This window comes from Notechis scutatus, chromosome 3, assembly GCF_049901735.1.
Source record: "Notechis scutatus isolate UNSWTSFEM ecotype Mainland chromosome 3, rNotScu1.2, whole genome shotgun sequence".
NCBI lineage: Eukaryota > Metazoa > Chordata > Lepidosauria > Squamata > Elapidae > Notechis > Notechis scutatus.
Genome location: NC_142011.1, coordinates 178,820,014 through 178,839,230, shown reverse-complemented (window position 1 = coordinate 178,839,230; position 19,217 = coordinate 178,820,014). Strand labels below are relative to the sequence as shown.

General features: G+C 37.8%; 1 protein-coding gene and 1 long non-coding RNA gene across 4 annotated transcripts in view; both read left to right on the top strand.

Annotated features, from left to right (window-relative positions):
* Nucleotides 1–331: 331 nt before the first annotated feature.
* Nucleotides 332–19,217, top strand: part of MRPS28 (mitochondrial ribosomal protein S28) — a 39,893-nt gene continuing 21,007 nt past the window's right edge. Inside the window, exons 1-3 of one of the 3 annotated variants that reach the window (XR_015748961.1) lie at nt 332–1,757; nt 4,542–4,720; nt 9,780–10,025. Coding sequence is in view for 2 of the 3 variants with exons in the window: in XM_026691426.2 (XP_026547211.1) it covers nt 1,593–1,757; nt 4,542–4,720 (344 nt within the window). In the remaining variant the exon portion in view is untranslated. The remainder of the gene's footprint in view (nt 1,758–4,541; nt 4,721–9,779; nt 10,026–19,217) is intronic. The other 2 variants (XM_026691426.2, XM_087961928.1) reach the window with 2 other exon arrangements.
* LOC148131505 (uncharacterized) lies at nt 1,764–2,641 on the top strand. Its single transcript, XR_015748962.1, has 2 exons — nt 1,764–1,926; nt 2,216–2,641. It is a non-coding gene; the product is annotated as an uncharacterized LOC148131505 (long non-coding RNA).

Below are 19,217 nucleotides of genomic sequence, written 5' to 3'. Positions count from 1 at the left end.
TGTAAAACAAACATTAACTTCCAACTGGTATGTTAGAGCTTAGATAGTACCCTAAAGAATTTGGAAATGGAAATGTATTTTGATGCAGCTTGATACCGAGACACCATAATATAGAATATACAGGATATGAGAATGAATGAAAATATATTTGCTTTAGGAAATCCGTATTCCCCACAGGTGTACAAGCCTTCGGTTATATTTAATAATTAATATAGACAGATAACATCAAACACTTGATATTCCAAGAATGGATTTACAGATAAGTATTACATTTTGTCTTTTTGCCAATTTATTGATGGCTTGAATGGCTTTAGGTGGCATATTAAAGGTACTAAATCCAGGATCTCCCCTTTGAAAAACTTATTTATCTTCCAGGTACTTCAGGCACTACAGTAATATTAACTAGTGTGCTACTTATAATCTGCTTAACCATGTTTAATTAAGATTTACCCCACCCAATCAATTGAATTGCCCAACACAATACAAGCTTGTTTGTGGTTCAGTTTGTCACGAATAAAACAACTATTTTAGATTTTAGAAAATCAATTCTTGCTATAATTAACTTCCAAGTAAAAACCACAAGGCGGCAGTAGTGGAACAAAAATAAAGACTGAGCTTCTGAAATAACAACATATACCTTTTTAAACTTTGATAACTTAGACACAATTGATTTGGTTATTCTGAATTAAGCAACAGGATGTTCATACATGTGCAGTTACTTTTGGCTTCAAGTTTTACAATATAATTATCAACCATAGCTTAATTCTGGATATTTCTGAGAAAACTTCATGAATGTTAAAAAGTTGAGTGGAAGACTGACATTTACTGATATTTGAGAAATGGAGAAACCGATGGAGCCAGAAGGCACAAAATTTGGGAGGGGAAAATCTGAAATTCACTTATAATGCCCTAAGTGGTCCAGTGATTATAAAATAAATACTATTGATTGATTTATTAGGACGCTTTACTATTGCAGTGTGAAACTTTCAACATCACGAATAGCTTAGAGATAAGGCATAGGGCTAGAAAGCTGGAAAGTGACTTAATGTCCTGCCTTAACCATGAAAACCGGCTGGATGACTTTTGGCCAGTCACATTATCTCAGCCCAACCCGCCTCGGGATTTGCTATGGGGAAAATAGGAAGGCTTGCTGGATATTTCACAGCCTTGGAGTTATTTGTAAAAAATAATAAAAGTATACAAACAAAACAAGATTTGAGAATTCTCTATCCCAGCTGGGATTCCCACTCTCCCTCCTAATTCCTGGCTTTTCTAAGCACCTACTGTGTCGCCCTAGATAAAGACAAGCTGAGGTCCCAAATGTGTATCACGTAATCACACTCGGCGAGAGCATAGCAACTTCATGAAGAAAGTGGCCCATCCTCAAAAACTCCGCACCTCAGCGGAACGAAGGAAACGGGTTCTGTTCAACCCGAGAATTTTCCCCTATGACATTTGGTGAACTTCCGCTCTATTCCAGACGCAGCCTAAGAAGCCCCTCCTGCTCCGAATCTCTGATGGTGTTGGGACGGGTTGGAGAGTTACCGCTTCCGGTGTGGGCGGAGCTTGGGTAGCCGCGCTCGGCTTCAGTCATGGTAGTCGCCGGTCTCTTAACTGCTGCTGTTGGGCGAGCCCTACATCGGGGAGCTGCTTCGGTAGGAAGACGCGTCTCCTGCCCCAATCCTGGGGTGACGCTTAGCTGTCGCCGGGAGGCTTCTTCAAAAGAAGGGGAAGTTGGTGGCGATAGCGGAAGCAAGGTACAGCTCCGTGCATCCTTTCTTATTCTTCCCCCGGCTTTCTTTTCGCGTGTCCACTTTCTTCCGGAACTGAAGAAGGGCCGCCTTAACGGGTCCTTTAACGCTCTTGAGCCTCTCCGCCTAAATGCTTTGTCCGGGAACGGCCTGAGGCTGACCCTGAATGAATTCGGTACCTGGAGGCTGTACGGAGAAACGTTTTCCGTCTTACCTAGGCGCGAAGACAACTTTATAATCTCTCTAATGCTGGGCATTCTTTGCAACACTTTCCCCCGGCTTTAACTATTGTGATCTTTGTTATCATAAGAACAGCCTCCTCTCATATTTTATATAAATTGCCCTGGTTTTTTTCCCCCCTTAGGACCCATCTTCTCTGTTTGAGCAGGGGGTGGACTAGAAGACCTCCAAGGTCCCTTCCAGTTCCTACCTATTCTAATTCTTGTTCTTACTCCTCTCTCTAGCACACTGTCCATCTATCCTTGAACTGAGAAAACAAAACTCTTTTCATGATTGTCAACGACAGTGGCCTTGACAAGGCGTGTGGCATATTTATTAATCCAGATGTTTCACTCTACATTTGTTACTTCTAAGTCTTTCTTTTGGTTTCCAAATGAGTCATTTTAGAGGTCCATAGAAAAGTAATTAGATATTATGACATACTCATTAGTCCAATATGTGTATATAATTTTTTGGCATAATCTATAGAGTCAAAGGCTTTTCTGTAAGCAATAACTCAAAAGGAAACTTTGTTTTTAAAATATATTGCTTGCTCTCCATTATTCATTCAATGTTAACTATCTGCTTTTAGCCTTTCCAAAATTTGTCTGTTCATTTGATTTATTTGTATCCACATATGGCACTATTCTTTTTAGTAAACAAAATCATCTTCTAAAGAATTTGTGCAATACGGTAATTTGTGTGTTCCTTTTGCTTTTCTCTTGTTAGTTTAAGAACACCTTAAGTACACCTGCCTTCTAATTTCTAGGCTCAGAGAGATTGGTTCCACATGTGTTGACATAGAGCTATTCCACAAAGATTCTCAGTCTACCTTCTGAAATTGTTTTTGTAGTTGGCTCATACACTTCTGCAACAATTTGATAGAAAATGACCTGTTATTTATTATATCATAGCTGGGCATATAATTAGTAGTGCATTTTTAGTGTTATTGCCACTTCATTCCATTTGGGTCTCATACCCTAGATTATGGGCATCAAACTCGCTGCATCACATTGCTATCATGTGACATTTCATGATGTTTTTCCCATTTGCGGAGCTGGAGTGAGTGTGGCCTGTGCATGACACATCTGGCCCACTGGCTGCCAATTTGACACCCCTGGCCCTAGATAGCACCCCTGGCCCTAGATAGCATAATTTAAAATTGTCTGTGCTGCTCAGTCTAGTTTATTCCTAAAATATACAGACACATTTGTTTTTTAACATATTATGATCTACTGCATTATTTCATGCATCTGAGGCTGAATGTTGGCAGTTGGAATAAGAGCCTTGTAGCCTGATCATCTCTGGCAGTCCTACAGCATTCAGTGAAGTGAATACCTTTGGCAAACCAGATTACAGACTTAGGTTGCACGTTTACATTAGTTTGTCTGATTCTTTAAGAACTGAAGTTTAGGTTCCAAGACAAGCATTTGAGGATATTTATTTTTACTTGAAAGTAAATTCCACTATACACAGCAGGGCATTCTAAATTTAGAAGGGAATATTTGTAGTTCAGGGTTGAACGATGGGGCTCCTTCGTGCCTTCTAAGCTTGACTGTTTTCTTGCAGACATTTCATTACCAAAGTCTGATTATATTATCAAATTTGGTAATGAAATGCCTGCAAAAAACAACCAAGTTCAGAGGGCACCAAGGCCCCCACTATTCTAAATTTATTTTTCGAAGTAGAAACCATTCTTACAATTATTTCAAACAGTGATTAAAATGCACAGCATATAACTGTTAATGCTATAAAAGAAAGGTGATATGAAGCTTTGTGTGGAGAGATTTTGAAAAAGCCCTGTTGTTTCATTGTAGGACTAGGCAGTACTTCACTAGAAATGTTTAAAATGCAGAAGTGGTATAAGTACTTTTTTTTAAAGCAGCCTTATATTTTTCTAAGCTTGCATGCCCACTCTGTAAAATGCCCTTGCCCCCAGATGTATGTGCTCATACAACAGGTACAAAATTAGTATGATATTACATTGTCTAGCCTTTCAGGGAGGGCTGTCAAACTCGGTTCACATGACATCATCACGTGACATATTGCAACTTTTCCCCTTTGCTAAGCCCGGCATGGGCGTGGCCAGCACATGATGCATCTGGCCCATGGGCCGCAAAGTTGACAGCCCTGTTTTAAAGTATTCTGTAGCTGTATTTTACACTGCCTGCTGTTTTTTAACTATTACGAAATGGACCTTGAGCACATAAGGGAAAGATACATTATAAAGGTAATAAATAATTACAATCAAGTGTGCATCCTCCTGAGATCAGATAGGCTACAGTAGTTCACAATCCTTAATCCTGAGATAGGAAGAACATTCTTAGCCACTTCAACTCTGAAGATCTCTTTATCTAGGAATAAAGAAGTATAAGACCACCCACATCTCCATCAAGATCAATGGTCTATGAATGAATGAATGAATGAATGATTCAGATTATTCATATGATTCCTGCTGTTTCTTGATACCTTTAATTTCTCTATAAAATAAAATGTCTCTGTAAAAATTACAGTGAATGTTAATATATCAGATCTGATCATTTCCTCAATTAAAACGACTGCTTTCTCTAGGTACCTTCCAAGAATGTGGAATCCTTTGCGTCAATGTTGAGGTCCTGTCCTTTAATTCAGATGGGACCTGCCAAAGACAAAATTGTCACAGGAAACATTTTTTATATTTTAGAAGATGATCTGTACATTGATTTTGGTGGCAAATTTCATTGTGTTTGCAAGCGACCAGCAGATGGCAAGTAAGTATAGTCATGCTATAGATATTTAGTATGTACAAATCTAAATAGCATGCCTGATAGTGAGCTATTTGTATGGTTATTGTTGAATAATATCTTTTCTTCAGACTTCCTAAATATTTCATTTTTTTAAAAATACTGACTGAGCATTTTAGTGAGCATAAGAGATCATGCATGCGCAAGGCTTTAATGGCAAAAAGGATCTTTTACATCTTTCTGCCTCTTAAATACGGCAACATTTATACAGAACATCATTTTCCTGATGAATTGACATCCAGAAGAACAGAACATTAAATTGATATTCAAGATTAGTTTTTGCATTTTGCCTAACACAGGCCAAAATTTTGCATTTTAAAGGGAGAGAAAGGTATTAGGCAGGCCTCCAGAAAGAGGCTCAGGAAATAGAAAATAATTGCTGAGAAGATCAAGCGTGAGAGAAGAAAAAATATTTTTGCAGAGGAAGGGGAGAAAGGGACTCCAGGGCTATGTTTAAGGAAGAAGAAGGAAAGAGCAGAAACTGAGGAGGAAGAGTCCATAAATAAGAGCCATTTATTAGTTCCTTGTTCAAGTTTGAACCTAGCTAGAGGACTATGGTTTGTCTCCCAAGTGAAAAGATTGCCAAAAATTGATGGTATTACTCTTCTCCTTTGAGATAGACCAGTTAGGAAACAGATTTTATTCACCGGAACACTTATTGAGCTAGCCTATAAGTAACACAGTCTTCAAAGCCTCAGGATTTCCCTCCTTACATTCTGGTGCTTTGTTCTTAATCTTGGCAACTTGAAGATGTATGAACATCCTGGGGCTTAAGATCCACACTTCTTCAAGTTGCCAAGGTTGAGAAACACTGCTCCAACAGAGCCAGTTTGAGAGGGGTTTTCCCCTAATGTTTTAAATGCTGTAATGCTTAAATGCCTTTCCCAGGCTTATATATTTTGTAACTGTTGCTGCATAGTTTCCCCAAGGTTATTTCTTTGGAGCTCCACAATTGCTCCCTCCTAAATCATTCTGCTCTTACTCCCACTGTGAATTGCAGTTATTATAATAGCCTTAGCTGTACTGATAGCTGTGTGGAGAAGATGCAAAGATAAGAGCTCCTCATGTTATTAGTACATTTTGGGACAGTTTCTTCTAGTTGAATTGGAATAAGTAGGCCTTTTTTCACAATACCCAATGTGGGTACAAACTTTTACCTCTTCGTAGCTACTATGCAGACAACACAAATTCAAAGAAAAAATAAATGGGAAAACATATAGGTTATGAGTTCTTAAATTCTTTCCAACACCTGTACCAACAGTGGCCGTAAGAAGTATCTACATTTTCTTTTCTGCACTATACTAACATGTCTATTATTTGTGTTTCTTTTTCTCATGATGTTCTTTGTGGTTTGTTGGTATGCATGCACTAAGAAGCACATATGCTCTGTGCCATGGGACCAGGAGGATGTGGAATAGAGCTATTAACAGCTTTTTGAACAACTGCCCAAATGCTGCTCCACATAATTGCCCTGGGGGAATATTTTTTTAAGATGCTTTTGTCTGGAGTTCAGATCTAGATTTCGTCCATTTTCAAACTTGAACTTTCTTTTGCTGATTGTTCCGGCTTTACCTAATTTGGTCCTGTTCTGTTCAGAACATTTTCTGAGAGAGATCTGCTGTTGACTAGAAGGACGGGCCAAGTTCTGAGGTCCTTTACACAATTTCTTCCAGTGTTCTGTTCCGATGTAAATAATAAAACTAATTAAAAGGAAGAGAAAAGGGGGAAAAGAAATTCCACTTTTGTGAATTATACTAGATTAAAGTTTTTGAAGGGCATTAGACCTATACCTACGTGGACTAACCTAAATGGCACCAGCAATTTGATCTGGACATAATAACTTGTTTCAAAAGCCATCTCTCTTGGAATGTCATCTTGATAGGTTTTCCCTGAAATCATAACTTGGCTTTAATTTTTTTTCAGTAAAATTGCAGAAGGTCCACTACACTATATCCAAATTTGTAGTATAAGTTTTTCACGATTCCTGAATCTCCTGTTATTTCGTCATGGTGTATATTCATTTAAAAATAGTTATAATTATCAATAGTGGCCATCTTTAAATGGTCATATTCTAGCTCTGTAAATTGTGTGTGTGTGCACTATGTGTTTTATTTACCACACCAATCATATGTCTCTGAGTGATGTATAATGATATAAAAACAATAAAATCAACAAAGGAAATCAATTCAGCCTAGAAAAAAAATGTAAAAACGTTTATCCACAAGCATTATACAGGGATCACTAGAGAGAAGGTTGCTGCTTCTTCTAGTCTTGTGAACTTCACAAGAGGGAATCTCTAATGATAATTCAAAGTCAACTTTGGCAAGGCAATGCTTCATGTAGCCCCGTATTTGCACCTTTCCCCTTTTTAACAAAGAGGGAAAGCATGGCATTGACTTTGACTTTTGTTAGTGATTTTTAGTTGTGTCAGAGCTGCTGCCACTTAAACCTCTAAGTAGAAACTCCTTGGCTCCATTTGTTGAGAAGGGCATAGCTTTATTAGAAGGCAAGTGTATTGCAGTAGTGCAGTATACTTTTCTAATATATACCTTTCTCAACAAGGAACATTTCTGCTTAGAGATTTAAGTGGTGGCACAGTGACTTTTAGTAATTTTTGTTGACTGATTAAAAATTGTTTGTTTTATTTGTTCTTAGTCATAGTCCACTAAAGTCTCAGATCTTTGGTAAGATTGTTCTCCTTATTTTCACGGATGAAGAAATGGAAGGAAGAAATAGCAACTATTTATGTTTAAAGGAGGTTAGATTCAAGAAGGTGGCTTTTAAAAAGCTGCTTTTACAGGGTTATTCACAGTAACTCTTTGCCCAAACAATGCATGTGGTGCCTCTGTGTCTACTGTCAAACACTAGAGTGCATTTTTTACAGACTAGCTATGTGATTGCAGACTGAATCTATGCATTTTTCAGCAAATAGCTCCCAGGATTATTTATAGTAATGTACACTTAGGAAATTATAACTTTTTATTTCTTGTGGACTTCATCTTATTTGTTTAAATGCCTTACAGTGCACTTTTTGTTTGCCACCCACTGCGTTGTTCTGCAGTAGTTATTTTCAGCCTCAAACTGAGGTGCTGCGGTTCAGTATTTCACAAAGATGGTGTTGCTGAAATGGGTGAAACCATAAATCTGTAAATATTTTTGGACTATTTTTTTAATAGTTGTAGGCAGCTAGCAGAATTCACACCTGGAGACAAAATGCAAGTCATTACAAATCACCTTCCCCAGAATAGACATTATAATTAATAAATAATTCAGTTTTCCTTAAATAGTAGAATTACATATGACGGGGTTGCATACAGGGGTAGCCAATACATTAAAAAGGCTAAAGACTTTAGCACCGTTTTATTGCACCAGATGTAGATTTAAACATCTAAAAAAAATCTATGATGCAGATGTAATTTTTATTTATGAGTATGTTTCTAATAAGAAATTGCACAACTATGAAATTCTACTCAACTTTTAACCAATCATTATAAATGCTACCGTGTTTCTCATATAATAAGGCCGGGTCTTATTTTTTTTGAGCCCGAAAAAATGGCTAGGCTGTCTTTTCGGGTGACTTAACCCCCCTTGCATCTTTGGGTGGGCGGGTGGCGCAGCTTGGATGTTGACCTCGGCGTTGGTGGGGCAACTTCGTATCGGGTCAACGCAGGCAGCACCATATCCGGGTGTGCAACAAAAGTACTTCCTAACGGCAAGCCCCCACCATTCCCCCATTTTGCATGTTTTAATATAGGCCTTAATTTGGGGGAGGGGCTTAATTTCATTTCATGCCTATAAAACATGCTGGGACTTCCTATTGGGGGAGGCCGTATTGTTGGAGAAACAGGGTACATTAACATAAAAAGTATATTCTAATTCGATGCTGCAAACTCTTGAGACTAAAAAATAATTAGTGTTATCAAGGTATATAGTCAATTGAAACTTAAAAAACAAACAAAAATGTGCTTGGTTTTATGAAATCTTAGCCATTTAAGAAAAATAAAAGGCTATGCAAAAGCTTTATATTTCATAGAATCGCATCAGTTAAAAAGAAACTTTTTCTAGGTTAGGAAAAGCATGCAGAAGATGCCTTCTGGGATTCTTTACAATAATTTTTGTTCTGGATCATGTGATAAGGAAGAAGGAGGGTCTTAGAATGGAAATGCTGACAGGGCTCCAAGCCACAGCCCAATCATCTATCCCAAAGGGTTGCATTGGCAGGATGGTTTTACTCTACAACCTCTTGTGTACAGGCTGAATATTACCCAACTTCAAACTTGAATCTTTCTTTCCCACCCCTCACTCCACTTTTCAACAAATTTGCTTCTTGTTATGGAGGCTTCAGGGAGTTACCTTGCTGAAATGCAGAGAATCCTGAGCCTGCCTTTACATTATTTCTTTGCAATATTATTTTGGATTAGAAGGAATAAAGAAAGATGGCAATTCAGTGAGATGAAATGGAGCAACCTGGAGGAATGACGCATGGTTGGTTAGCAAGTTCAGTTAAGATAGTTTATATACCACATTGTGTTGCGAATCACATATGTACATTTTAAGGTCATAAAAAATGTAAAGTGCAGTTTTGTGTTAGTAAATTTTTTAGTACTGGTAATTTGACATCAAAAACATTTTTACACTAAAAGTCTTTTTAAAAGGGTGATTGCTGTCCAGACAGGATAAGATCGAGATTTTGGAAGTATATATAGTATATATCAATAGGAGAGAATTGTGAATGATCCAACTATTGATGGAATATGTCGCCTTTGGAAAGTTAGCCTGGGAGATTGAATTGCTTGGGCTGAAAAGCATTCGGTAGCCTTGTTTTGAGAATCCAGGACAAAGTGGAGGTGCTTCATATAATAGATATTGAGAGGTTAGAAGTCATCCAATTCTTTTCCCCTGTGTAGAATTACTCTTTTCTCTCCCACAACCCATTTTGAATTTGTGTGTTAATACTTAAGGAGAATATAGGAAGACTATTCTTTGTGCTTTTCTTTCTAACTTTTCTTCTCTCTCTCTTCAAAAGTGCGTCCAGTGAAATATCTATCAGTGAAATGCAAAAATATGCTCAGATTTGATAAAAGCAGTCATCTTGGATCCTGGTCCTTTTTGATGAGAAATCATATCAGAGAGAAAATCTTTCCCTCCTTCCTTAATCTGACAGCTGTGTAACCTGGGAGCTCTGAAAAAGGCTACTGTTGGAGTTGCCTGATGTTTTGAACAAGAACACTACTGTTATAAACTGGGGATACTCAGCAATGTCTGGTTTCAGGTCTGTACCTGTAATTGATATAATAAGCAGGTGGCATAGCTACGAAAGAAGAAAATTGCGGAATGGGAGAGACCAATGTAGTTGGAATAGTGGTATTTTTAGATACGACTACTTGTTTTTGTTATTAATTACATACCTATTATATATTATATCTGTTGCACACATTTATTTTGTTCTTGTGCTCAACAAAATGATTGTAAAGCAGTTTTTCCACTGATTATACTTATTGAAAATTTGTGGGAGTTTTAAGCTGAATGTCCAACATTGGGTCTAAAACTTTTGGTGAACGCACTGTAGAGCCCACTTAATCCCATTTCAGTATTTTGTTATGGAGGTTAGGCAAGTTTTTTTTCAGCATAAGCATATTGTTTTCTTGAAATTGTTAAAATGTAAAGTGTATTCTGTTCTTGATCAAATTAAAATACAGTTTATCCAGCACAGAGACCATCTGAATGTCCATAGGACATTCACAAAGAAGGGAGAGGCAGCCATCTAGTCCTCTTTGCTGTAATTTCTATTAATTCAAGAAACTCTACTTAAGAATGACTTTCTTAACTGCAACAGCTAATAACTTTCAGATACATTCTCTGAGTGTTCCTTTTAAAATAAAAAGGACCATGCATGCCAATTGTTTGTGTACTAAGCTGCCTGTACCTAATTCACTTTCCCCCGCTTTCTACTGACAGTTCTTTAAATATGTGCCCAGAATTCTGGTGCACTTCTCTTATTTTCAATTCTCAGATGTCCCAATGATGCAGTCATTTACTGATGTACCAGAACTAACAGGAGAAATGTTTTTTTTAATAAAAAGTTTTTTATTTTTATAACAAAAACAAAAAATAAAACCACCTTTCAGTTATACAGTGTGTCGACTGGGTACATATATCTTGTGTACATATTAATATTTGTATAATTTCTTACTAAATTTACATTCAGGTTACAGCCTATTCAGCATTATAGATCATAACAATATCATTTAGTTCCTTACTTTATCTTCCAACCATTTATAAAATAAATCCCAAATCATATAATACTCCATTTCTTCTTCTTCTCCAATTGCCAATGTTAATCTACTCATTTCTGCACATTCCAATATTTTCTTAATCAACTCCTCCTCTTCCGGAATCTCTTCATTTTTCCAATTTTGAGACAATACAATTCTAGCTGCTGTTAATATATGTATAATTAAATATATTTTTTCTTTACTATAATTCTCAGGTAGGATCCCCAGTAAAAATATCTCAGGCTTTAAAGGAGAAACATTTTCAAGGAAAAGGAACCTCAAGCTAATATTCTAATAGGCAAAAATCGTTCTGAGTAGTACAGCTGGAGCTTCAGTATAAATCCAGAGGTACTGTGGGAGTAATTAAGGTGGGAGAGAGTCAACTGGTGACTTTAGGCTTTTCATTGACCTTGTCATGTGCATATGGATATTCTTTTGGCTGCAGGAAAGAGTGCAGAGCTATTCTTCCTCCTTCATTTCCTAGGCTCTTTAGCCCGCATTGAGCCAGGAACAGTGGCTGAGGACAAAAGCTGTATACACTGTACAAACAGTGCACCAAAGCAGCAGTACACTGAGTCATTCTTCGCTCTGTGTGAGAACTGAGGGGGACTCTATTCACTTCCTTTGTGCTGGTGTCTGTCAACAGCGCTGTTTGAGGCAAGGCCTATTGTGCTGGCCAATGTTTCTTATTGACCCAAGTCTCTGCCTGCAATGTTCCCAGGGTCGAAGTTGCGAGTGAGAGAATGTTTGAAAAGGGGTAATCATAGGGTAAATGCATTTTGCTGCATAGTCATCTGACCTATTAAATCTAAACTGTGGTCTATGTTAATGCAAACAGGTAATTATGTAGTCACAGCTGCAGCTATTGACATCTGGTTACCTCCCAAAGGGGGGAAAATATGTGGTTTTCTCTGCCATGTCTAGGCTCTTAAAGTTTGACTTTAATGATATTAAATATAAAGAGAGGATGGATTAATATGATAGACAGGTCAACAAGGTAGATACTTTTATATATGTAAGAAAGGATAGCAGTGTTCATTCATATTACCTTTCTCTTGGGGTTTTTTAATGATTTTACTTTAATAAAAATTGTTAACTAGTATGAGTTGAATTATGAGTTGAGGGGAAGTAAATGTTATAACCTACTTTCCCACCTCTTTTCATATTTTAATACTATTGTGATTTCTAGTCACATAGCTGACATACTGCTGTGGCCCACATATGTGTTATACCATCCCTCTATATTAAGTTCCTACAGTAGGACCTGAATACTTAAAGGCAATATTACGTGTAGGCTTCAGTCCTTTAAGAAGCAAGTATGCTGCGATAATAATAACATTTTGGCAATACATTATATGATTGCTTGCCTTTTAGGGTAATGTAAGGTTAACACATGTACCATTTGAAAACCTGCTCTGATACAAAGTAGTATTTCCTGCCTATTCTTAAAACACAAAGACAACTATTTTAAAAAGCAACACTTTTTCATTAGCACCTAATAGTATAAAGGATTTGAGGATGAAAGAGACTTCATTTGGAAAATAAGGCTGCAAATGTTTAGGCTTACAAGAACGTTTAATAATGGTCTAAATAATTACAGATAGAAATTTCATATGACTGTTGGTGAGCTTTCTTTTTATATAAACCTGATAGACTTTAATAATAAAAAAGATATCACAAATACATTATTCAATACATCAGATAGAATCATAGAGGTAAATGATGAGTCTTCTCCATACGAATAAAAATTTGTGGGCGCTTTCAAGACTTGTCTTTTTGCTAGAGGTTTTGAAAGTAACCTGAGATATTTAGAATTCTTGTGATAACTGCAGCTGATTTAACTTTGACAGGGATTGCCTAGTCCAGGGCTGTCAAACTCACGGGTGGCGGGTCGGATGCCTCACATTCTGGCCCACCCTCGGCCACTTTAGTGAAGGTGGGAAAAGTTCTGATATGTGATGCTGCCACAGCGACGTGAGTTTGACACCCTTGGCCTAGTCAAACTAATCCACGTAGTGGTAAATTCAAAACTGGACTTGAGAATGATCTAGGAACCGTAGCTAATTCAGGAGCATCTTCTTCAAATATTTAACTCTAGCACTGAAACTCTATGATTTTGTTATTAATTGATTTGCTATATTTGTTAACCACTCTATTCATCTAGTGGTCACAAGCGAAGTTTTTCATGGTTTGGAATTCTCCATGTTGACCTCGAAGTGGAGATTAGGATGTAATACTTGTTAATTCATCTAGTTCTTTGGTATATTTATATCCCAACTTTTATCCAGGAACATATACAGCTCTGCTCCAATTTTTCTCACAGCAGGATTCCTATGGAGTAGGTTCTACAACCTTTCCTGACATGGATGGTTAAGTGAATCATTGCAATTATTAACACAGTAGTTAAGTGAATCTGGCTTCCCCATTGACGTTGCTGGTCAGAAGATCGCAAAAGGTGGTCACATGACCCTGGGGCACCTGCAACTATCATAAATATGAACCAGTTGCCAAGCATCTGAATTTTACTCACTATTCACGGGGATGCTGCAACGGTCATAAGTCCCTTTTTTCAATCCTGTGGTAACTTCAAACAGTCACTAAACAAATGTTTGTAAGTCGAGGATTACCTGCAAAATATCTAGGCCTGCTGTAATTTCATTAGCATAGTCTACTTTTTCCCCTATTCCTATAACTAAAACAGCAGATTCACCTTGGCATGTCACTACATGAAACTAAACAGGTGGGATTCAACTTTTTTAACCAGTTTGGTGGGCATGGCTAAGAGACATGGCCATGTGACTGGGTGGGTGTGGGTTGTTTTTTGCAGCAACCCCCCCCCCCGGTTTTTTTGGGGCCTTCTGGGCCTCAGGGAAGGCTCCTGGGGGGGTGTTTTTGCTCTCAAAAGGCTTTCCCCCCCATGCTCCATTTTGGGTCCTTCTGGGCCTCTGGGAAGCCTCCGGGGGGCATTTGTGCTCCCAGAAGGCTTCCCTGGGGCCCAGGAAGAAAAAAAAAGCCTGGAGTGGGCATGGAGCATCCCCCCCACTCCGTTTGGGTCCTTCTGGGCCTCAGGGAAGCCTCCTGGGGGTGGTTTTGCTCCCAGAAGGCTTCCTTGGGGCTCAGGAAGAAAAAAAAACGGAGTCTGGAGGGGGCGCGCAGCACCTCCCATGCTCCATTTTGAGGCCTTCTGGGCCTCAGGGAAGCCTCCTGCCCAAAGCAGGAAGACAGCAAGGGGAATCCCAGCACAGCTGATCATAGGAACAGCTGATCACAGGAGGAGAAAAAAAGAAATACCTTAAGGAGTGATTGGGCAGGGAAGGACGCAGTCAGCATTGTTGGGCATGGATGCAATGTTGCACATGCTTGATAAAGACTGACTGGGAGGGGAGGACCAGCCAGGGGCACGATTTCTCCGAACTCTGCAGAAATAGAACCGGTCCGACCTGGTAGAATCCCACCCCTAAAACTAAATCATTTTGCTCTGGATGCCATTCTAAAGAATAACATGTTGCTTTAAGCTTGCTTGCAATGCCATTGGAATAAATAACTTTCTTGCTTTTATAGAGAATACGAACAGATTTTGGCAGAAAGCCATCAATTGTAAAATGGGTGTTTCTTAAGACAATAGAAGAAATTTGTAATATTTGTTGTTAGAAAGTCTTTTCTGTTGCAGTATCTTTCCTTATACTTACCCATAAGTTCCTTCCCCACCAGATTGAGCCCCTTGACACAAGGTTTTGGAGGTTGGTTTTACTGTGAGAGTTTAACATAGTTTCATTAAAATCACATATTATTTGGTGATCCATTGCTTTTTGCCATACTTTGGAATCAAGGCAGCATGTTTGAAATGCTCGTTGCTAGGAAACAACAGTAGAAGAGGCTCTATTTATGAGCTGGAAAATGCTTATGATTGGTCACTGCTGGACACAAAACGCAGAAGTAGAAAGGCCTTGATTCATAAGACCTTCCATATTTTATTAGACCCAAGATCGTCTACATAAAAACTGATTGTTACTTAATGAACAAATTATTACATAGTATGTTCCTGAAAAGCAATGGTGATACAGGTAGACTATTAATCCAATCTCATGGATATTAGATTGCTTCTTAAACCAGACTCCTTGATTAAAAAGAAACATAATAAATGTTTGCCTTGAAGAGAGTACCATTCACAAGATGGAGAACTTCATTAGGAACGGATGAATGCAATTTTTCTTGATTTATTTCTGAATCAAAAGAAATACTAATGGAATTATGAGATACTTGATGACATCTGCTCCTCGATATTCACTAGTGTATGCCACTGTGCTATTAAGCATGAGATGCAATATTGCAGACAGCAATATTGAAAACAAAGGAAAAACTAACGTAATATGCTTAACCTATGCAGCTGTTCCTTGATATCTTGCACTATGAGAGCACCTTTCTGACAGATTCTCAGGCCCCGCTGTGAGGTCAAAGCAACCTTAGGACTATAACTATGTTGTCTAAGCTGGAAGCTTTATGATTCAGTCACTGCAGTCTGATACCAAGTTTACGGTTTCTAATGAAATTGAATGTAATTAATTACTTTGTCCACAAACAAGAAAAAATTACATATAGCCGAAATTTAGACCTGTTGAAATCTAACAAGATAAGAGGATTTAGTGTAATTTTGAAAAAGCAACGTGAGTACCAATGATATGGTGATATCTTCCCTGTAGTCTTATGAATCACTCCCAGATGAGGAAACACAAGAACGGGTGTACAGTGGCCAGGTCTCTGCTAGTGGGAAGCAGAATTGAGTTCCTGAATCAGTATCATTGATCCAGATTTTGACCCATGGCAATTTTGCTGCCTCAGATGGGTGAAAGCTCTGAAGTATGGGAACAAGGTCTGGGATAGAATGCTCTGTTTGGGAATGAGTTGGTGTATTGAATAACTTGGTTCTGAAAATTGTAATCAGTGCCAGTTGTACCAGGGATGGAGGATTAGAGCTTCCTGTATCGTCTCTTCTTGACATAGTGTGATTTTAATTCTCAGTGGCAAATTATTATTTATGCTTTGTGCTTTTTTCAAAGCTATACAAACCTCAACCTGTGCCTGGTGTAGACAATATTTGTCCATGAAAGTTAATTACTGGTAGGAAGTTTATTGCATATTAACATAAACTAAAGTAAGACGATGGATTCAGTTGATTAGATGTGGATGATGGTTTTAGATTTGAACAGTTTATTATCTCATTCTGTCTTGAGTATTCAGGAAAGATGCCAAACATTGCACAGAAACTCAAAATATTCTTGCCTCTTATGTGTATTGTGGCTAATTGCTTACATATGGGCAAAATGGGATAATGTTAAATTAGGTAATACTTGATTCTTCTGCAGAATCATAAATGACAGGTATTAGAAACTCAGAGTATTTCTATGTTGTATAATTATAAATATTAATTATTGAAAAGGGATGCTATATTTCAAAGTAGGGGTAATAAAAGTTGCCTCGGTGATACACAAATCAAATCAAATCAAATATTGTTTCCTTTCCACCAGCTGGTCAAACCACTTTGTTACAATGCAAGTATATGTTAATAATTCTGACATTTTATAATTGAGACCCAGTTGTTTTAAAATCTTCTGTGAAAGAAAAACCTGGCTTGTTGGAGGAATGGGTTTAGCTTAGTCTCTTTCCATTAATTAAGAATTCGGTTTCATTATAAGTACAGGGCTTTTAGGGAAGATTTCAATCTGCCACCTTGTCTGAAGTGGTAATGTTCTCCTTACAGATCAGTTGAGAGACATCCTACTTAAACATAAAACAATAATCAATACAAATTCAGTGAAAGAAATTAGCACAGGTATGCTAATCCATCTACTATGGAACATTTCACTCTTAAAATGGCCATTTGTAAATGTTCTAGAAGTAGCGTAACTTCAATATGAATCTGTTCCAAGTGTTTGAGAAATGATCTAATTTTAAAATAGCACCTCTGGATCACTCAAGATGAGGGTTTTTTGAGGTAAAAGTATTTCTGGAATACTTGAAATATCTCATTTGAGGTCAGAGAGTAACCCATTTTATGGTTGGAATGCTTCAATGCTTTTTACACCCCTGTAAAATGAATCACTTTCCTCTTCAAGATCATGTTCACAGGTATAGTCCTCTCTGTTCATGAATTTAACATAGATGTTTTTGCTCTTTTGACACTCCAGAAGAACAATTTGAAGCTCTCAAATCTTTTTCTTAAAGATACCCTCAAATCTAATCTATTGTACAAGTGTTAAACTTAGGAGCATTTCCTTAGTGACTGTTCTAAGTTATGATGGTGCTGAAAAGTGAATTATTACCAGTTCTTCTGCTTTACAGCTGTCGCTACCTGCTTGCAATTGTGTGGTAATGAATTGGGTTCTTGACAACTAGCATGTATCTATGGTGATTGCAGGGTCCCAGGTTCATGTGATTGCCATTTGTGACTTTACCACCTGGCTTCTGACAAGCGGAGTCAGTGAGGGATGCTGTGTTTGCTTAACAGCTGCAAAATTCATTTAACAACTACAGCAAAAAATATAAAATCGGGCATGGTCATGTGATATTCATTTAACCACTGCAGCACTTATCATTTAGAAATTTTGGTCCCAATTTAGCTCATGTTAGAACTACCTGTAAAATTGTAACTTGGAAATATTTGGGAACAAATTTTCTTGCACAATATGGTTGTAACGGTTTCTGTTTATAACTTTGCTGAATGATGTTAAAACAATACAAGAATGATTAAAGAAAATGATCTGTTAAAATAATACCAAGCAAATAGAACTCTTTTCCTGATTTCTTTTCAGTTGTTATCCACTGGTATTTTCCTTATAATATATGTATGAGTAAGACACGGTGGCTCAGTAGCTAAGATGCTGAGCGTGTCGATCAGAAGGTTGGCAGTTCAGCGGTTTGAATCCCTAGTTCTGCATAACGGAGTGAGCTCCCATTACTTGTCCCAGCTTCTGCCAACCTAGCAGTTTGAAAGCACATAAAAAATGCAAGTAGAAAAATAGGGACCACTTTGGTGGGAAGGTAACAGCGCTCCATGCTCCTTCAGCATTTAGTCATGCCGGCCACATGGCCACGGAGACGTCTTCGGACAGCGCTGTCTCTTCGGCTTAGAAATGGAGATGAGCACCGCCCCCTAGAGCCAGAAATGACTAGCATGCATGTGCAGGGGAACCTTTACCATTAAGTACATATTAACCTTTTTAACTATTTTGATTATCTTATTTGAGGAGACTTGGGAGCCTAATTATTTAGATAAATTTCAACATCATTTCAGACCTTTTTTGGTGATAACAATTTAGTGCCTGCATGTTGGGTCAGATATACAGATTTCTGAGTTACATCAAGGACATAACTCTAGGGATTTTTAAAATTAAATACAGTAAAACCTCTGAAAATTGATCACCCAAGGGACTAAACAAAAGTGGTCAACATGCAGAGGTGGTCAACATATGGAACAACTACTGATATGTACATGTGCCTCATCTTATTGTACATCTTTTATTAGAAAATGTCATGTAGAAACACACGGAATGAAAAAACAGGAAAGTCACACAATACTGTATCATACAAAATCAACACATTTACATACAGTATTGTTTTCTCATAGATTGGTCATTCTTTCTGGAAAAAAAGAGACAATATTAGTCTGTTTCTTATTCTTTTTATGAAGAAACATAGACAGTACTTTTAACGCTGGCTATACCACTCAGCAAACCTGTGCATTTCCCCCCAGCAAATGACTTTAACTGCATTATCAAATGACTGACATCCTCTTTGGAATATCTGCAATTTCTGTGTTCTCACTTAATTCTTCTGCTTCATCAGTTGCTTCCAGCACTTTTCCGCTGGGTTGTACCCCAGTCAATATTGATTGGAAAGTTGCTTCTGGGTCAGGGTTAGGTTAGGATTTTGTTCTGCAGACGGACCAGAAGATTGTGTTTTAGCAATGACCCACTGCAGAAGTTGGGCTTGGAAGTGCATTATGAATGTTTTGATTGTGCCTTGGTCAAGAGTTGAAGTTTTGATGTAGTGTTTGGAAGCAAAAAATTTCAATTTCACAATTGTAAGATGATTCATTTGGGGATGGCTAGGATAATTGTTCACTACAAGAAAAATGGACCATTTCTTCCTCTACATTTCTCAGTCAATACCTCTGATCCACTCCTCAAATA